General features: G+C 35.2%; 1 protein-coding gene across 1 annotated transcript in view; it reads right to left on the bottom strand.

The window, feature by feature from the left end:
- RFX7 (regulatory factor X, 7) overlaps positions 1–18,602 on the bottom strand; it is a 91,694-nt gene that overhangs the window by 9,177 nt on the left and 63,915 nt on the right. Inside the window, exons 4-7 of the mRNA XM_004687765.2 lie at positions 17,659–17,781; positions 4,528–4,644; positions 3,192–3,276; positions 2,341–2,545 (exon numbers count right to left, since the gene is read on the bottom strand). Of these exons, the coding sequence (XP_004687822.1) occupies positions 2,341–2,545; positions 3,192–3,276; positions 4,528–4,644; positions 17,659–17,781 (530 nt within the window). The remainder of the gene's footprint in view (positions 1–2,340; positions 2,546–3,191; positions 3,277–4,527; positions 4,645–17,658; positions 17,782–18,602) is intronic.

Here is an 18,602-nt window from a genome sequence, read left to right as displayed (position 1 = left end):
CTGCTCCCCTCAGTAGTGTACTTCATAGATCTGCCTGTTCTGCTCCCCACTCTGTCTCTGGTGAAGCCTCTCACTGCCCCTGCACCTCTGACCTGTACCCCAGTTTTGTATGCACAAATAAATAAATCTTAAAAAAAAAAATCATTCAATTCATTCCTATTTCTTTCAGAATTTGTGAATAACATGCAAAAAAGGTACATAGGTTTCTTTTTCCCAGGATACCTCCTCAACTTGTTTTAAGTGCTTTTCTAGGTGTCAGGAGGGGTAAGACAAAGAACACATAAAGCTGAAGGTCCGTATCTTTTAAAAGCTCATTTTGCCAGAAGAGAAGATGAACATATGGTATAATGGAGTTAACCTGGGTTTTGGACACAGAAAAATGAGGATTTAAAACCTGCCTCACTCCTTACCTGTTCATGGACAAACTGATTAACCTCTCTGATTGTTTTCTACTTATAAAATGGGAATAAATATCACCAACCTCGATGGGAAGCCCAAGGAGATTACAACTGAGATGGAAAAATGCACAAAATGATGGAAAAATAAACTATTGAAAAGAGAAAAAAAATATCACCAATCTCACAGGATTGTTGGGGAAAGAACTGACTACTAACATAAGTGATCTATGTGGCTAGACAAGACTGTTCAAGCATTTTTTTTTCCTTTGTAAATGTAATTAAGCAAACAGATTTATATATCACATTTAGGAATAATAATAACAAGGTTTTATAAGACACTGTTTTGCTGAAGTGGCTCTTCAATGACTATTAAATGAGTGGACAGATAAGACACACACCCCACAGACACTCAAACACACACACACACAGATATCTGAATTTCTAGAATATAAACTGAAAAAAAAAAAAAAGTAAAATGAAGGTAAGAGTAAAAAAAAATAAAGTTTTTTAAGAAACTAAAATTCTAATTCTGGTTGGGATAAATCTATTAGAGAATTTAAAATACTTATCTTTAATATCAGAAAAATTGGGGGCCTCCCTGGTGGTGCAGGAGTTAAAGGAACAGTGCTTTCAAGTTATCTAGCCACTGTGGCATGAGTTCCATCCCTGGCAGGGAGCTAACCCACATGATACAGCAGAGCTCTTCTGACCTGCCTGTTGCTCCTCTCAACAGTGTTATTCCAGTAGATCTTCCTGTTCTGCTCCCTACTCTGTCTCTAGTCAATACTCTCACTCCCTCACCTTTGGTTTACAAACCAGTTCTGGTATGCATAAATCAATCAATCAATCTTTTAAAAAATAGAAGAATCATCCCTGGAAAACAGCATTACATTTAAAAAAAAAAAAAAGATTTATTTATTTATTTGTACAGAACTGGGGTACAGGCCAGAGATAGGGAGGGCGAGAGGATTCACCAGAGGCAGAGTGGGGAGCAGAACAGGAAGATCAATGAAGTACACCTCTGAGGGGAGCAGTGGGCAGGTCAGGAGAGGTCTGCCATGCTATGTAGATCTCCTCTGGGGCAGGCGGGGATCGAACTCATGAAGAAGTGGCTTAAGCTTCTTTGTGTTGTGCTTTAACCAACTGCGCCACCAGAGAGGGCCGGAAAACAGCATTACATTTTTAATAAAAAAGGGTAATTTCCCAGAGGAGTAAAGATAATTTATTCACTTAAAAAAGGTATGACTTAAGAAATTTTAAAACGACTTCAAGAAATTTTAAAAAATTTCATCAGAACAAGTACTTTACACAGCTATTAATTTAGGAGAATCATTTAGGCCATAATTCTGTTATTCTAAAATTCCTATTTGAATGAAAATACTTGAATGCATATTAAAAAGATAACTTGCTATCTTATAATAATGCTATATATTTTATGTATATATTATTTATAATTTTGTGGAAATAAAGTACTTCTTTTAGAGCCCCCCCAATAAATAAAAAAAAAACCAACCATCCCATTAGTTTCTGGGATAGAATTCTAGTAAGTCATTTTAAAAATTTAATCTTATTTTTCATTTGTAATATTTAATTTATTACTGAGATACATATATATAGTTTAAAGTACCTATACATATTCTTTACATTTAAAAAAGCAATGGAAAAATTAATGAATATCAACTGGGAAATCTTAAAAGTTTTATATTCCAGCAGAGCTACACATAAACCTACATTTTTAAACCTGGTAATGAAAAGAACTATTATCAGTATCTTATTATTTTTGTTCTTGAGTCAACAAATCCATCTCAGTTTAGTGTTATATGAAGTAAAAGTGAATTCACATAAACACAAAAAGATAAATAAGTTTTTTTTTTTTTTTGCTACCAACTCCAAATATAGTAATAACCCTGTGAGTTTCAGCTGGTTAAAAGTCATTCCATACCTGGTGGTGCTGCTGCCATTACAGTCAGAGCTGCCATTGACTTAGTGCCTATGTAGTGACTTTTTACAAGGAAGCGGGCTAACTCTAAGACTGTGTCAAATGGCTGGCTCAACACTTTCTGGGCCCATTCACACACAAGTCGGCAAGCAGAAGAAATAACTTCCTCGTCAATATTTTGTTGCCCAGAAGGTTCAGCTCCTTCCAACTACACAAAGGAAAAAGGAAAAGTTAACTTTTAAAATAGAGTTCAGAGAAATTAAAATGAAGCACTTTCAAGACACAAACTCCTAACTAAGAAGATACTGCCTAAATTGGTTGGGTCAGAGTATGAAGTATGACGTGATTTAAGGAATATTAAAGAATTTTGCAAGTAAGAGCTGTATGTGCCTATATTGGTGACATCCATTATCAGCATTGTGAATATACGTGATGGGTTGTTAGACACAACTGAAGACTAACAGATCTTCTGAACCTTCCTAAAAACCTTTTCTAATATCTACTCCCCAAACCCCTCTGCAAGCTATGCCAACTAGTCATATTTCCCCTTCTGAAAATGAGTATTATACATACTACTTTACAATTTAATTATTCCTCTTGACAATATACATACTGTCAATACGTATTATGGTTATATCTACAAATCAGTAATTTCAGATCTTATTCTATGCGCTATGTTGATGTAGGTCAGGTATGTTAACAGTTTTCAGTCACTAGTGAATTTTTTTTGCTCATTAATTTTGTAAAAGCAACCTCTGTTTTTATCCAAATTAAGCTATGCATTTCAGTATGCATTTCAATGCTGATAATCACGTACAATTCTACTTATTAAAAAGAAAAGGCTGAATTCTTACCCCATCTCCAGTTTTGTGAAAGTCAAGATTGGGCAGTGTTGGCATATGAACAAAAGCTTTTTTTCTTAGTCCACTGTAGCAATATGTAATAAACAGTTAAGGTTTGAAACTCTCTAAATTAAATGAACTGCTTATATAATGAGCACTTGAAAAGTAACCACATATGAAATCAGAATAAAATCAATATGCATTTTCTAAATTCTTCAGTAAAAGAAGCATTAATAATAGACACTCTGGACATGTTACTCTTGTGAAACTGGAAGAGTACTTGTAGAATGTTATTGTCTTAAATGAAACAAAATGACCCTCATCTGTTACAAATTTTAAGAATAAATATTCCTAATAAGCTGTGCCAGTCACCAGTAACAAACAGGTTAGAAGGAAAGGAATATCCAGATGGAAACCTGGCACAGAGAAGGGAAACTTTAGCCCAGGGCACTGGAACAAAAACAACTCTTAAGAGTGTCACAAGGACCTTAACCTTTTCATTTCTCTTTTTCCACTGAAACACATAGGATTATCACCTGTAACATGCCAAAGGCACATCAAGACATTTTTGTTTGTACTAAGGAAACAAGGGTAGGTCATGCAACAAGCAATTGAAGGACACCTGGAACCATTTGAGAAAAGCAGCCTTCCCTGTTTCTCCTCCTCATCTCCTTTATGTTCAAAAAAAGGTCAAAAAGTGAAGGAGAGAATGATGTGTTTCTAATATGATACAGAGACCATCTATTTTACAATCTTCTTCCAAAAGTAGAAAGAGCTGTACTAAATTCTTAACTTTCATTTTCTTACTTCTGTTTGTTCTTAAGAATTTCTCCCTCACAAGGGATCTTCTCTTGCCCTGATCTTAATTTTAATACAGGCTTTAAAAAGTTGGCCAAAAAATACTTTAAAGAGAACACTAATCTTCCATTACAAGTTCCACAAGAATTTTTTTGCAAATGTTGTATATTTTGCCAAGGATATCCCCATATTTCTAAATTGTAGAAAGAAGATACACTATATCTTTCTCCACTTTTATTGACTTAATTTACATTCTTGTACCACAATTCTCATTGTTAAGGAAAAGAAGATCAGCCAGTAGGAACACATTACTGTGACAGAGTAAGGTGAGAGCTACCATCAACTAATTACACTGTTAAACTTTTCTTGTGATTTTGAGAAATAGCTTGCAAAGTAACATTTGCAAGTATTCTAAGAACTTCTGAGTTACTTATATTTGCCAATTTAAATTTATTTCTAAATATAGTTTCTAGCTGAACAGTAACAACAGATTTTATGTAGTAAGTAACAACTTAAAGAGATTACTAAAAACCATTCTGGTAAAGGATATTTAGATTTGCCTCTTGTACCCAGACGACGTGCCTTCATGTTTGGAAAGACATTTTTCATAATTTTTCCAAAGTCAGCAGCACTTAGTGGATGGTAACCAAGATTGTCACAATAGCTCCTGCAAAAGAAGGAGGGATCAATTTAGAGCAAAAGAACTAAAAATCACATAGCACAGTGTTATTTTAATACAATTTGATCCTTATTTTTATGACAAAGTAAAGAAACATCTCAAGTTATTTACCTAATTTCATTCATATATGATTGTCATTCTTTGGAAACTAACACAGTCTTTAGTTTATTTCATACTCAGTGTATCTAGCACTGCTTTTAGTAGCGTTCAAAATACTTGCAGAAGAATTAATGGCGGTACAGAGTTTTCCAACTACATTAAACTTTGCCCTCTGAAGTGAGTATATTGCTAACAAGCACACATACGGGGATAATTTCCAATACAAACACTATATACATCATACAACAGAGACAATGCTACCTGATTTAAAAGGGGAACATTTTATTTTAGAATTAAAAGGGACTTCAAGGGATCATCTATACCAGTAGTTTCATTTTACCAATAAGGGAAAAAACAAAGTCATAGAGAGATTTGGAAGGTCTGGCATTTCTGTTTAATCCCATCACCTCTATTGCTAGGAAAACTGTACTTTTTAAGACAACAACTTTAAGTGCAATCAGAGAAACAAGCCATGTCTTAAGGGCTGCTGGCACCAGATTTATCAGCCAGCAAAGCTACATTCTGTTTTGGCATTCAGGACTTCCTCATAATTGTTGGCTTTTGGGAAAACCAACTACCTGGGAAATACAAAAGAGGAAGTCAGAGGAATTTCAAAATAATTCACTCAACTCTCCCACTTTCTTAACATCAAGCTGAGGAGCTTGCTGATGAAGTCATGTGGTGAAGAGCCCAAGAAACAGACTCAGCATGAAGAAAGGAAAACTAGGCCTTGGTGGAGAGGGTGCAATGGTAACCAGGACTCGCTGGCTCTTGTAGATTGTTGAATATTCTGGCAACATGCCTGACATGACCTGAATTCAAGTAGTCAAATCAGTACCAAATCGGGACCCTTCTATTTTAATAGCAAAAAAGGGATAGATTTAGAGACAGCGGCATTTCTCTTGATTATGCGTTCTCTGTGCTAACACCAAATTCCACATTACCTCTGGGTATTGGGGGTGGGAAGACAGAGAAGAGAGGAGCTGCCAAAATACACTGACAATTCCCTAACTAGGAAGTATAAGATTAGACAAATCATTTTTAAATTGAGACTAAATGTGATAAACTGAGGGGGGCTCAGGAGGGAAGGAGAGAAGAGCTGCAGGGTGAAGGGTGACTAATTTTAGGTGCTGGTAACTTAATTGCATCAAATCTTAACCATTTCTGTAACCATTTTTTTAAAAAGATTTATTTATTTATTCATACAGAACTGGGGTACAGGCCAGAGATGCAGAGGGTGAGAGGATTCACCAGAGACAGAGTGGGGAGCAGAACAGGCAGATCGACGAAGTACACTGCTGAGGGGAGCAGCGGGCGGGTCAGGAGAGGTCTGCCACACCATGTTGGTCTCCTCCGGGGCAGGCGGGAATCGAACTCATGCGGAAGTGGCTTAAGCTTCTTAGTGCAGTGCTTTAACCCGCTGCGCCACTATGGAGGGCCTCTGTAACCATTTTTATGGTTTAAACCAGCACAGAAGGAAAATGTGAACGAGGCTCTTTTGTACCTGAGGGACTTGACATTGACTGAGAGAACACTTCTCTCAGTCTCTAGCTTATATGTTACATTTAAGTGTCTCTGACTAGCTATCTAAAGCAGTGCCCTCCTGCCATACCTGCTAACACCTCCACTAAGACTTATAACTAAGTAACAGTCAATTTACTTGTCACCTCTATTAGACTGAAAGCTCAATGATGACAGTGACTGCATGTCTCTGGGTTTCCTCTGAGGAACAAAACTGAAGTCACATTAAGCCTTAATAGGACATTTACTACATTACATTAAAAGGCACAAGAAACTTTAAACTGAAATCAAACAGAAGTCAGGCAATGAGTCTAAAGAAATAAATCTAGTCTCCCTGTGATTTGTTATTTTAATAATATTTTATTTGAGCAGAAAGGGTAGGGAAAGGCTGGCACATTATCAAAATGATCAATGCAAAATTTACTGTCAAATTGAAATAATCCCAAGTGTGATTTTATAATGTGACCAACTGATTCAATCTAGCTTTTAGTTTTTATTTATTCTACTAAAAAAAGAGGAATTCAACTTTTGGAAGAAAGATTTTTTTTTATAGTGACCTTATTTTTAAGAGACTCTTTGGTGCACAAACAAAAAAAGCACTTTGTAGATGTGAAAAAACAAAACAAAACAAAACATTAAGGTATTAGCATTAATTCTAAAACTGCCTGCAATTCAAAATTCAATACTTTGTTATGTCACATGTCAAAGAGGAAAAGAGTCTCAATTAAAAAGCAAAGAAACAATTCTTAAATTTTGTTAAATTTTAAAAGTAGAAGTTTAGAAGTTGCCTATTTCAACTTTCTGCTAGATATGAAAAAGGCCATACTTCTAAATGATGGTTACCTGAAGGGAGCATGTCCCATGACTGGGGGAGGAGGAAGGAACCACTCTACATTGTAGGGAAGCTTATTCAATTTTTAGTGGTTCTATTAAAAAAAAAAATTTCATTGTTAGGATCCCTCTCCATTCTGTTTTAATCTAAGTACTTATGGGTTATCTTTGAAACCGGTGCTATATAACAAGCCAGATGAGATCCTCATTAGTTTACATCTTGTTTTCTTGCTTCATAACTTGGAACTGCTGATTGATTGAGGAAGACAAGGTGTCAACTAAAACTGAATTCAGCCTCAGATTATAATTATGTAAGATTACCATGAACTATATGGAAATTTAGGGACGCCCCAAGACGGTAGGGTTATATTTCCTTAAAAGCATCAGTTGAACAATACATTTGCTGGGTAATCTGGAAAACAAATGAAGTAAATGTAATATGGTCAAGTATCTAAGCTTTAGCTTTTGAAAGTGGAACAGTTGTTGAACTCCTCCACTATTTTTAAGTGTAATTAGATACTGAGACTCTGAAGAGAAAAACTCTTTGAAAGCACTTGACCTTGATCATAAACAGATTTTTCTTATTGTTTCATGTTCTTTACAGAACAATAATAGATAGCTAAGTCTATGGCAAAGCTAAAAAGTCTTTGGCATTTGGCAGGAATACTGCAAAGATCATAGTGTAAGCTGTTGGTTAGGTAAGGTGTCTAGTTCCTGAGAGAAATATAGAATCAGTAGGCTATTAAGTAGAACTCAGACTAAGATGTAACATTACCTTTCAGCGATCAGTTTTATTTTTGTAGTAATTATATAATGAACAATACGTATGAAAGAATACTTAAGTCAACAAAATCAACCTGAAATAGATGGAAATCAAACATCACCTGTGAAATATAAGTGATTAGTCTTATATTTGCAGTAACAACATAATGAACAATATTTCTGAAGACTGCTTATAGTCAACAAATTATTATTATTATTTTTTTTTTGCAGAGAACTGGTGTGTGGGCCAGAGGTGGAACGGTGAAAGGATTCACCAGAGACAGACTAGGGAGCAAAACAGGGAGATCAACTGAAATATACTGCTGAGGGAAGTGCGGGTGAGACAGGAGAGGTCAACAAACACACTCTGAAGGCGGGGACCTTGACTCTGACCCAGTGAATTCCTGATGAACCACCCTCTCATCTCTGTATTTCTACCCACAGCCAATTTTACTCTATTACAGTTTTTAAAAGTCACAAAAATTTGTAAAATCATGTCAATAAAAGGATAAATTTGGATAGAAATAAGGCGGTATACATTAAAAAAGCAACCCTCAATGAACCTCAACATCTTATATTAACTTACCAGTTTGTAGATGGGAAACTAAGAAACAAAGAGGTAAAGATGATTTGCAAGGCTAGTTCATTAGTGAGTGTTTCTTTTGTATCACTGAAAGTCTAAGCAGAACTTTACCTGATGGGTATTCAATTCATATATGTTTACTGGTGATACTACAACATTTTGTGTGTGTGTGTGTGTGTTACGGGAAACCCTTACGCTCAGCTTCTGGGAAAGTCAATCATCTGTGTTTGTGTGTGTATTTTTTTTTATAACAGTTTATTTTTACATTATTTTGTACATTTTTTTCCCCATCTCAATTGTAATCCCCGCGGGTTTCCCATCACCAAGTCACCCATGTGCCATCACCATAATCCCATGCACTTCCCTCCCCACCCCCACCCTCCCGTTTTTGATCCCATTTCCCACTCCACCCCCACAAAATGTCTGGTATATGGCTGATACTGCAACATTTTTAAAGTTTCCTTCTGAAGAATGCTCATCAGTCCCCAATCTGATTTGTTGCGTAATATTTCAAATAAATAAATATTTCAAATAAATAAATAAAAACAGCTATAATGTATATAGTACAGTATTCTTCTAGAAACATTATCAGTAGAAAATAAACAAGTCACATTTTCATTCTTTGGAAACTAACACAGTTTTAGTTCATTTAGTTTATTTCATGCTAAGTGTATATAGCACTGCTTTTAGTAGCATTCAAAACACTTGCAGTAAGAAATTTTGGTGGTACATGATTATACACCATTAAATAATGGTATTTAATAATTACGGACAAGAGTAAAATGGACTTAGTTTCTCCACAAAAGAGGATATTAAATTAAGCATATATATATATATATATATATTTCAATGTTATTAGTCATCCTAATGTCCATATACAACAGAAAGGATAAAAAATGTGATGCATATTTATTAACAGAATACTAAATAGCAGTAAAAATGAATAAAGCCAAAAAACACAAAAAATATCTTATCCACATAATGTTGAGTAAAAAAGAGCCAGGTACAATTTGATTCCTTTAATGTTCAAAAACTGGTACAGCTAACCTATGTTGTTAGAGCTGGGGTAACAGTTACTCTGGGCTGGGTTAGGATTGTAGTGCAGTCAGAGTAGTGACTGGAAGAGGACACAAGGGGCATTCTAGGATATGGTGATTCTAAGTTTACTGATTTGGATATCATCAGTGTACTCACTATGAAAATTTACCAAGTCATACAGTTACAATGTGTACAATTTTCTTATATTACACTTACGAAAAATGTTGTGACAGAGATAAAGTAAGGTGTGCTATGTGATTAGAGAAGAGACTGATTTTAAGGTAGGTAATAAATGATATAATGATATATGAGACAGTAGCCTTAACCTGGGTCTTACAAAATAAGTATGTTTAATCAGATGGTAGGCAAGTGAGGCAGACCTATTTCAGGTGCAAGAAAGTATGAACAAAAATTGAGAAGAGCATTATATATGTTTCTGAAGTCTAAATTTGAAATAATTAACATTGATGAGTTGGTTAAAATAAAAAAAGGGAGAAGAGGAGGTTATATAAAATAAGATTTATATGAAGTAGGACAAAATGTTGATTGTAGAGTAGTAACAAATTCTGCCACATAAAGGGTTTACTATATACTAGGTATTGTGATAAACCTTCTACATCTACAGTTTTTATCTTAATAAAAACAGTATGGTATTTTTACATTTTACAGAGGAACAGAAAGAAAAACGACTTTAAATATTAAGCATTTACTATGGTACCAAGCCCCAGGACATGCATAAATGACTACTCAAACTGAGAGATCACTAGTTCCAAAGTCCAATCTTTCTTTACTGCACAAAGCTACTTCCCTCTGAAGAATAAAATGTTTTGAACTTTATAGCAATGGGAAATATAAAATATACTAAATTGGATGAAGTCTTTCATATTTATGCTTTTTATAGACGTGTAAAGTCTTTGTAGAGGTCATCTTCATTTTTCAGGCTGGACAGTTTTTATCACTTATGATTAAAATGGCTATTCACCTTCTCGACCACATTTCAGTTAACTTTTCAATGAAGTGTGATAGGTAACTGAACATTAAAATTTCTGGACCTTTAGGATTTCAATTTTACAGTTTCGGTGACATCAATGGAAGCTGTATAATAGGAAAGTGAAATTTATGTCTCTATAAACAATGGAAAAATTGGCAAAGCTAATCAAAGTGGACCAGGAAGATATATATACACACACACACATATACACAAAATACTACTCAGTTATAAAAAAAGGGATAAACTGTTGACTACTGCAAAAACATGGATGGAACTGGAGGGGATTAAGCTAAGTGAAGTAAGTCACAAAGAGAAAGACAAATACTAGATGGTGTCACTTATATATGGAGCACAGAGAAACAACACAAGGGAAAGATAAAAACCAAACCAATAACAAACCCTAGAAATCTGACTAGAATTGAGGCAACTGGAGGAGAAGGAAGAGGAAAGGAGAATTAAGTAGAGCAGGAGGCACAATGGATTATGGTGGAGGAATCTAAGTGCCTGAGTTGTTTGATGTAGTATGGTAAAATACTCCTGAAGGGTATGATTCTACATATCTCTAAATCATATATAATATTGTAAACCAATGTTACTGTAATTAAAAAAATATAGAGACTGGGCCCTCCCTGGTGGCGCAGCAGGTTAAAACACAGCATTAAGAAGCTAAAGCCACTTCTGCATGAGTTCGATTCCTGCCTGCCCCGGAGGTGACCACATGGTGTGGCAGACCTCTCCTGACCCGCCCGCTGCTCCACTCAGCAGTGTACTTTGTCGATCTGCCTGTTCTGTTCCCCACTCTGTCTCTGGCGAAGCCTCTTGCCGCCCCTGAGCCTCTGGCCTGTACCCCAGTTCTGTATGTACAAATAAATAAATCTTTAAAAAAAAAAAATAGACAAGAATACAAATTGAAAAAAAAAAAAAGAATTTTTCAACCACACAGACAATATTAAGAGGTGTCTGAATTCACAGCAATAGGAAAAAGTGAACTTTCATATAGAATTTGGCATTAAGAGAAGAGCTATGTGAACAAATTGTATAGCTTATAATTAGCTGGAATCTATTCATACTCAAAGTTTACTGAATAATTAGACTGTACAAAAAGAATCTGTTGATAATAAGTTCATGTAAAAGATTGTGCCTTGAGTTGTAATTCTAGATGTTGTAAGTATAACTGAAATCTTTATGCGTAGAATGTAGAATTCTAGGTAAGTGAAACTATTTTTCATTCATGGTATTTAGTAGTTCACTTTACTTACAGTCTCAAAAGGGGCAAGTAATTCAAACAATGCAAAATGGTGCTCCATTTGCATACACACATTAAAAACATTGCAATCAGACAAGAAATAGTAAAGAACTGGACTTATCATAAATAAATAAATACACACTACCTGAACAGTCTTTCTGTCAATGAATATTTGTAATTACTAATTAACTGTGTGTGTGTGTTTTAAATACCTTCATGGCACCTACTCACTTGCTTATAAAAAGGCACTTTAATAGTAAAATAAAAGAGCTATATTCTCTTTATGAATTCTTTTTATGAAATTCATGTACCACACCACCCAAGTCAGTTTTAATATATATTACAAAATAAAGATTTAATAAAATCTAAAAAAAAATAAATAAAGGTTAATATACAATCTAGTAATTCCAATTCTAGGTACATTCCCAAGAAAACTGAAGGCATGCCCATACACAAATTCATAGAAAAATGTTTAGAGGTAGCATATTTATACCAAAAGGTGGAAATAATGTACATGCTTATAAAATGAAGAATGGATAAAGAAAATGTGGTATACTTATGTTACTGAACTGAGTAGTATTCAGCCTTAAAAAGGAATGAAGCACTGATATAATCCTATGTGTCTGAAATTTTCAGAACAGGCAAATTCACACAGAAAGTTGATTATCTGATACTAGGGAATAGGAGGAAGGAAGAACTGGTAGTGACTGCTAATGGACATGGGGCTTTGGGAAAGTAGTTAAAAATATTCTGGTACTGGTAACTCATACATAATCCTATGAACAAACTGAAATTCACTCAATTGTGCAATGCTAGAGATTGTAGTCTAGAACATGATTTATGTCTCAGAAGATAAAATCTAAAAAGGAAAACAAAAATTTGTAGTTGCATCTGCTGATTACTGCAGGATATATGTCTTTATCTTTAATCCATTTGGAATTTTTTTTTTCATTAGGAATTTGTTTATGTGCATAGTAGCAGTGAGCAATCCAACTTCATTCCTTTATGTGTAGCTTTCCAATTTTTACTAGCACCATTTATTAAAGAGATTGTTTTTCCCTTATTTTATGGAGACTGATGGTAGATTATGTGCTGGTATGTGTGTGGATTTATTTCTGGATTTTTGATTCTATTCTAATAGCTCACATATCTGTTTTTGTGCCAGTACCATAATTGTTTTTAGAACTGTAGTTTCATAATAAAGTTTGATATAAGGTAATATGATAACTTTGTTTCTCTCCTTTTTTTCTAAGAGCTGCTTTTCCAACTGGAAGCCTTCTGTGGTTCCATATTAAATTTCAATTTGTTTGGTCCTATTTTTCTGGAAAATATTGCTGGGATTTTGGTAAGGGTTCATTAAATTTATGTACTATTTTTGGCAAGATAGTCATTTTGGTTATTTTGAATTGCCCTAACCCTCAGCAGGGGATATTCCTCCATCTTTTTGTGTTGGCATATCAAACCTTTCATAACATCCTGCAGTTCTTGTCTTATCATTATTTTACCTCTTTTGTTAGGTTGATTCTGAGTCAATTTCTTTGAAGCTATTATAAAATGAGTTATTTTCTTAGTTTCCATTGTTAATTGTTTTTATATTTAAAAAGATAATTTTTTTTTGTATGTTAATTGTGTAGTCTGACATTGCTATTTTCACTTACTGTTTCAACAGCTTTTTGATGGAATCTTTAGGGTCTTCCATATATAATATATTGGCTGTGAATAGTGATAGTTTCATTTCTTTTTCTACTTAGACTCCTTTCACTTCCTGTGTTTGTCTGGTAGCTCTGGCCAAAACCTGGAATACTGATTGCCCCCTGCCTCTTAATTCCATATTTGTCAGGATGTTTGCTTATGTCTATTATTTTTTTCAAAGTGTTTTGCTAATCAATCATCTGCTATGTAAATGTCCAGTAGTTTTTATCATTTGACTTACTTTGCTGAATTTTATAATCTCTCAAGTTCTATTTTGTTGAAAATAGCTACATTTTATTCTTTCTTCTGACTACAGCACTTCATGGTATGTGTATCTACAACTCTTTTCATATGGTACTCTTGAATCTAGATGGAACATATATGAATATATTTAAATTATTCTTTCAAAATTTCAGTTATGTTTGAAATTTTTTGTAATACTAAGTTGGAGGAGATGTTGCTCTGAAAACACAGTGATTCTTCAGGATAAAGGATGATGTCAATGAATAAAAAATCAGTGATATTAAAAAGTGGTATCATCTTCAAAATTGGTAATTCATGAAGGTCTTGTAGTGTTTACTTGTCAAAGTGCCAAGGTGCATTACTTGGCAGCTTACAGTTTTGTAAAGGGTAAAATACTTGTTTTTTTAAAGTTATGTTCTTTTTCTACTGGTGTCCACTATGGTTTTTGGCCATGGTACAGTATTGGGATGTTCTTTCCAGTATGTTATTTATAAAGATTTTTCTGAGTCATTTGTAAGTGATAGCCAAAATCTGTGTCAAATAATATAGCTTAAAAATACACTTATATTTGCCACAATAAAGTGTCCTAATTAAAAGCTTATGTGATACTCGTTTGGCAGCACATACACTAAAAGCTTATGTGGATATTTTTTGCTGAACTAAATGGTTTGGAATTTTGTTCCTATGGGTAATTCATTATTTAAGGCTCCTTGATCGGGTACAGATTCAGTATAAACTCCTCTTCTTTAATGGCCCAGGGAAGACTACCCTGTTGTTTATTAAGTTGTATTTATTCATCCTTCTTTTCCCTTCTTTATTCTTTAATAGAGGAATCCAGTGAAAAGTAAACACAAAAATATCTAAAAACTACCTTCTTAAAGGTTTTTGAAAAGTTGGAGTAGCTTGTACACTTTAGTCTAAAGATAATATAAAAGGCAAATTTAACAAAGTGACATCAAAATACTTATATAGCCGGGCCCTCCCTGGTGGCGCAGCGGGTTAAAGCACAGCACTGAGAATCTGAAGCCACTTTCGCATGAGTTCGATTCCTGCCTGCCCCGGAGGAGACCACATGGCGTGGCAGACCTCTCCTGACCCGCCCGCTGCTCCCCTCAGCAGTGTACTTCGTCGATCTTCCTGTTCTGTTCCCCACTCTGTCTCTGGTGAGGCCTCTCACCGTCCCTGAGCCTCTGGCCTGTAACCCAATTCTGTATGCACAAATAAATAAATCTTAAAAAAAAAAAAATACTTATATAGCCTCTATGTAATTTCTTTCTATTTTTTTAAAAGATTTATTTATTTATGCACACAGAACTGGGGTACAAGCCAGAGGTGCAGGAATGACAAGAGGATTCACCAGAGGCAGAGATGGGAGCAGTACAGCAGCTGCTGAAGGGAGCAGTGGGTGGATCAGGAGAGGTCTGCATAGCCATGTGGGTCACCTCGGGGTGGGCGGGGCTCGAGCTCATGCTGAAGTGGCTTTAGCTTCTTAGTGCTGCACCACCAGGGAGGGTCCACCTGACCCCACCCCACCCGACCCCACCCTACCCCTATGTAATTTCTTAATTTTATTTTAGCTGCAAGAATACAACAGGTTATACAGCACAAATAGGGCAGGGAAGAGAATTTCCGAAGTAGAATAGTCCTATCCTAGTTAGAACTTTGCTGTTGAAAAGTTATTCATAACTATAATTACAGAGCTTAACTAAAACACAAATATAAGTCTTTAAGCTTATATAATTAACTGCCACTATTTGTCCTTAAAATTTTTTTCTGAAGTAGGTGTTTCTCACAGTGTAGGGCTTAAAATCTCAGTGTTATCACTGAGATTTGGGCCTCAGTTTGGTCCCCAGAAAGGGAGCTGTCTTGCCTGTTGCTCCCTTCAGCTGTGTATTTCAATACATCTGCTTGTTCTGCTACCTACTCTGGTGAGTCCTTTCACACCCTGCACTTCTGGCCTACACCCCTGTTCTTCTATGAATAAATAAACAAGTTTTTTTTTAAGAAAATGAATTTTTTTTCTAAAGGTAGGCATCAATGAATAAAATTGAGACACTTTAATACATTACATTTTCAACAATTCTCTATTTTTCAAGCTAGTTCATTTCTCATCAACAAAACAACTACTTGGACAAAGAGGCCAACTAACATTCACTGAAACAAATATCAAGAGTCCTGATCATCACCATTTTGTTAAAATTACATGGCTTATTTAGTTAACCAGTATTATAAAGGAGGATAAAGTGTATTAGTAACTAGATTGCTACCAGTATAGTATCAGTATCATACAAAAAATATGAAAAAACTAAGGCTATTCAAGTCTTAAAGAGACTTAAAATCAGTGGTAATGCTATTATCTACCTACCTACTTACCTACCTGCATCTATGTCTGTACATTTCTCTCTTCTATGCTTAAAAAAAGAGTCTCTGGGCCCTCCCTGTGGTGCAGCGGGTTAAAGCACAGCACTAAGAAGTTTAAGCCACTTCCGCATGAGTTCGATCCCCGCCTGCCCAGGAGGTGACCACATGGCGTGGCAGACCTCTCCTGACCCGCTCGCTGCTCCCCTCAGCAGTGTACTTCGTCGATCTGCCTGTTCTGCTCCCCACTCTGTCCCTGGTGAATCCTCTCACCCTCCGCATCTCTGGCCTGTACCCCAGTTCTGTATGAATAAATAAATAAATCTTAAAAAAAAAAAATGTTTAAAAAAAAGAGTCTCTAACAGACTAGGCAGGAAAATACAAAATGTCTGCTTGAACAATCAAATTTCATAGAAACAGTAAGAGTTCCAACAAAATGATAATTAGCCATAGCATTCTTTATAATGGACCGTATGTAATTCCTTGTTTTGGGGGGGGGCTTTGCTGGGCTTTGTAAGATGTTAAAATAGCACATCCTGTAATGCAGCCTAGCTCTGTGAACCAAATGGCTCCAGACATTGAGAAATGTATAGACTGAGAGGGAGGGCAAAAACACCTTCATGAGAACCAGTCTAAAACAGTAGCTGTCAATATTGGAGTAACAGTGCAAACACTTTTAAAATTTCCAATGCCCGGTTGCACCCTACATGAAGCAAACTAAAATGGGTTTTCAGTAAATTACTGTATACTGTCAGGATGAATTTTATAGGCTTGGATCACACACACTCTTGGTCTGTTTTTTTAAAGAGAAAAAAAAATATCAAAAGTTCTTCCACTTAATGTTAGTTCCTTGAGCATCTCAGACATTTTTCTCTAGACCTTCTTAGGCTGCATTATCTTTCTTAAGGTGAAGGACTCAACATTTTGAATGAGGGTAGAAAGCTTTGTTTTTAGATACAATAATCTTCTAAATAAATGTAATTCTGTTGTATCGCCTTACACTTGGTGATACAACAGCACTCACTTGCCATACAAGAGTAGATTTAGCACCTATTAAGTTCTTTCCAGAGGGTCCATTCGTTTTGATAATTTTGTTTCCTATATTTAAATAAATTACCTGTATAATCAAATAATGTATCTAACAAGTATAAGATATTGAATTTACTTGTCTATGAGTAAGTAATTATATTCCAGAAACCTCTTTCTATTTGGTTGGTATAGGAGGATTAGAAAAGTTTTGGATTCATGACAGTTTATATATAAATAGAAAATACAGTTTAGTTTCTCCTTATGCACTAACTTATTTATTGCCCTCCCACTCTCCATCTTTTTGTCACCTGTAGAAATTTATAAGAATCCTTTTATTTAGCAATCCTGTCATTATCCCTCTACCATCAAACTTTCCCCCATGATCCAAAATAATGCTACAAGCCCTTTTATCCCATAATTTGGTCTCTCACTGTATGTGTACGTGTGTATACATGTTACTGAGAATCTCAGAGAGGGAAAGAATCTTAAAGAGATATCCACATTAAATTCCCATCCATTAGTCTAGTAGTCACACCAATGATAAATTACTATACAGCTTTTAAGCTTTGTAATACACTGTCATGCCTGATGTACACATATAATACTTACTTATATTCATCATAGACTTCCTGTTTGGGCAGTGAAGTCTCAGGATGTTCTTCTAGCGTATTCCGAATCCAGGAAAAGGCATGCATTTGCTGTGCTCGACTAGATGACATGGCATTCTGATCACTAATAGTAAAACAAAAACACATTTTAGTGGAACTAGACAGCAACTCATTGATAAATTTTTAGCCAGTCATAAATGTTTCATGAAAGAATTGTTTGTAAACATATTATAAATTAACAATCCAAACTAAGGTTATAAAGTAGTCATTGTTTGACTAGAGTTAACCATTCTCATGGTCTATAAAATGGCATAGGTGATAGAGCATTAAAAATATAAACTATTGTTTGGGGCCAAAATTATCTGTAAGCAGATTTTTTTTTCCTTACTTGCCTGTTCACTTGCTTAAATTTACCAAATAATCAAACTTTCAAAGTAAAAGGAATCAAAAACATTGAAATCTTTCTAAACTACTCTATGTTTCAGGTTAGAATAAACACCAAATATGATCCTGAAAGGACAATCTTCTTACAGTCTTTCCTTTAACTCAATTTTTTCTTCCAGGTCAAAATCCTCCACCATATACCTAAATTTTTATTATATAGCAGTGTCACTTATAAACTATTTCTATTAAAGAGACACCAAGGCCCGCTCTGGTGGCACATCGGGTTAAAAGCACAGCACTGCGAACTGGCGATGGCCACTTCCGTGCACATTCAATTCCCGCCCTGGAGGTGATCCACATGGCACAGCAGACCTCTCCTGTCTTGCCCACTGCTGCCCTTAGCAGTGTACTTCATTGATCTGCCTGTTCTGCTCCCCACTCTGTCTCTGGTGAATGCTCTCACCACCCCTGCACATCTGGCCTGTACGTATGCATAAATAAATAAATCTTTAAAATAGGGTACACCAAAATGGCACAAAGATCTTTTGTTGATTCTATTAT

This window comes from Condylura cristata, unplaced genomic scaffold (assembly GCF_000260355.1).
Source record: "Condylura cristata isolate star-nosed mole 26May11 unplaced genomic scaffold, ConCri1.0 scaffold00023, whole genome shotgun sequence".
Taxonomy (NCBI): Eukaryota; Metazoa; Chordata; class Mammalia; order Eulipotyphla; family Talpidae; genus Condylura; species Condylura cristata.
The sequence above is the reverse complement of the archived record's forward strand: the minus strand, read 5'-3'. Positions and strand labels throughout refer to the sequence as shown.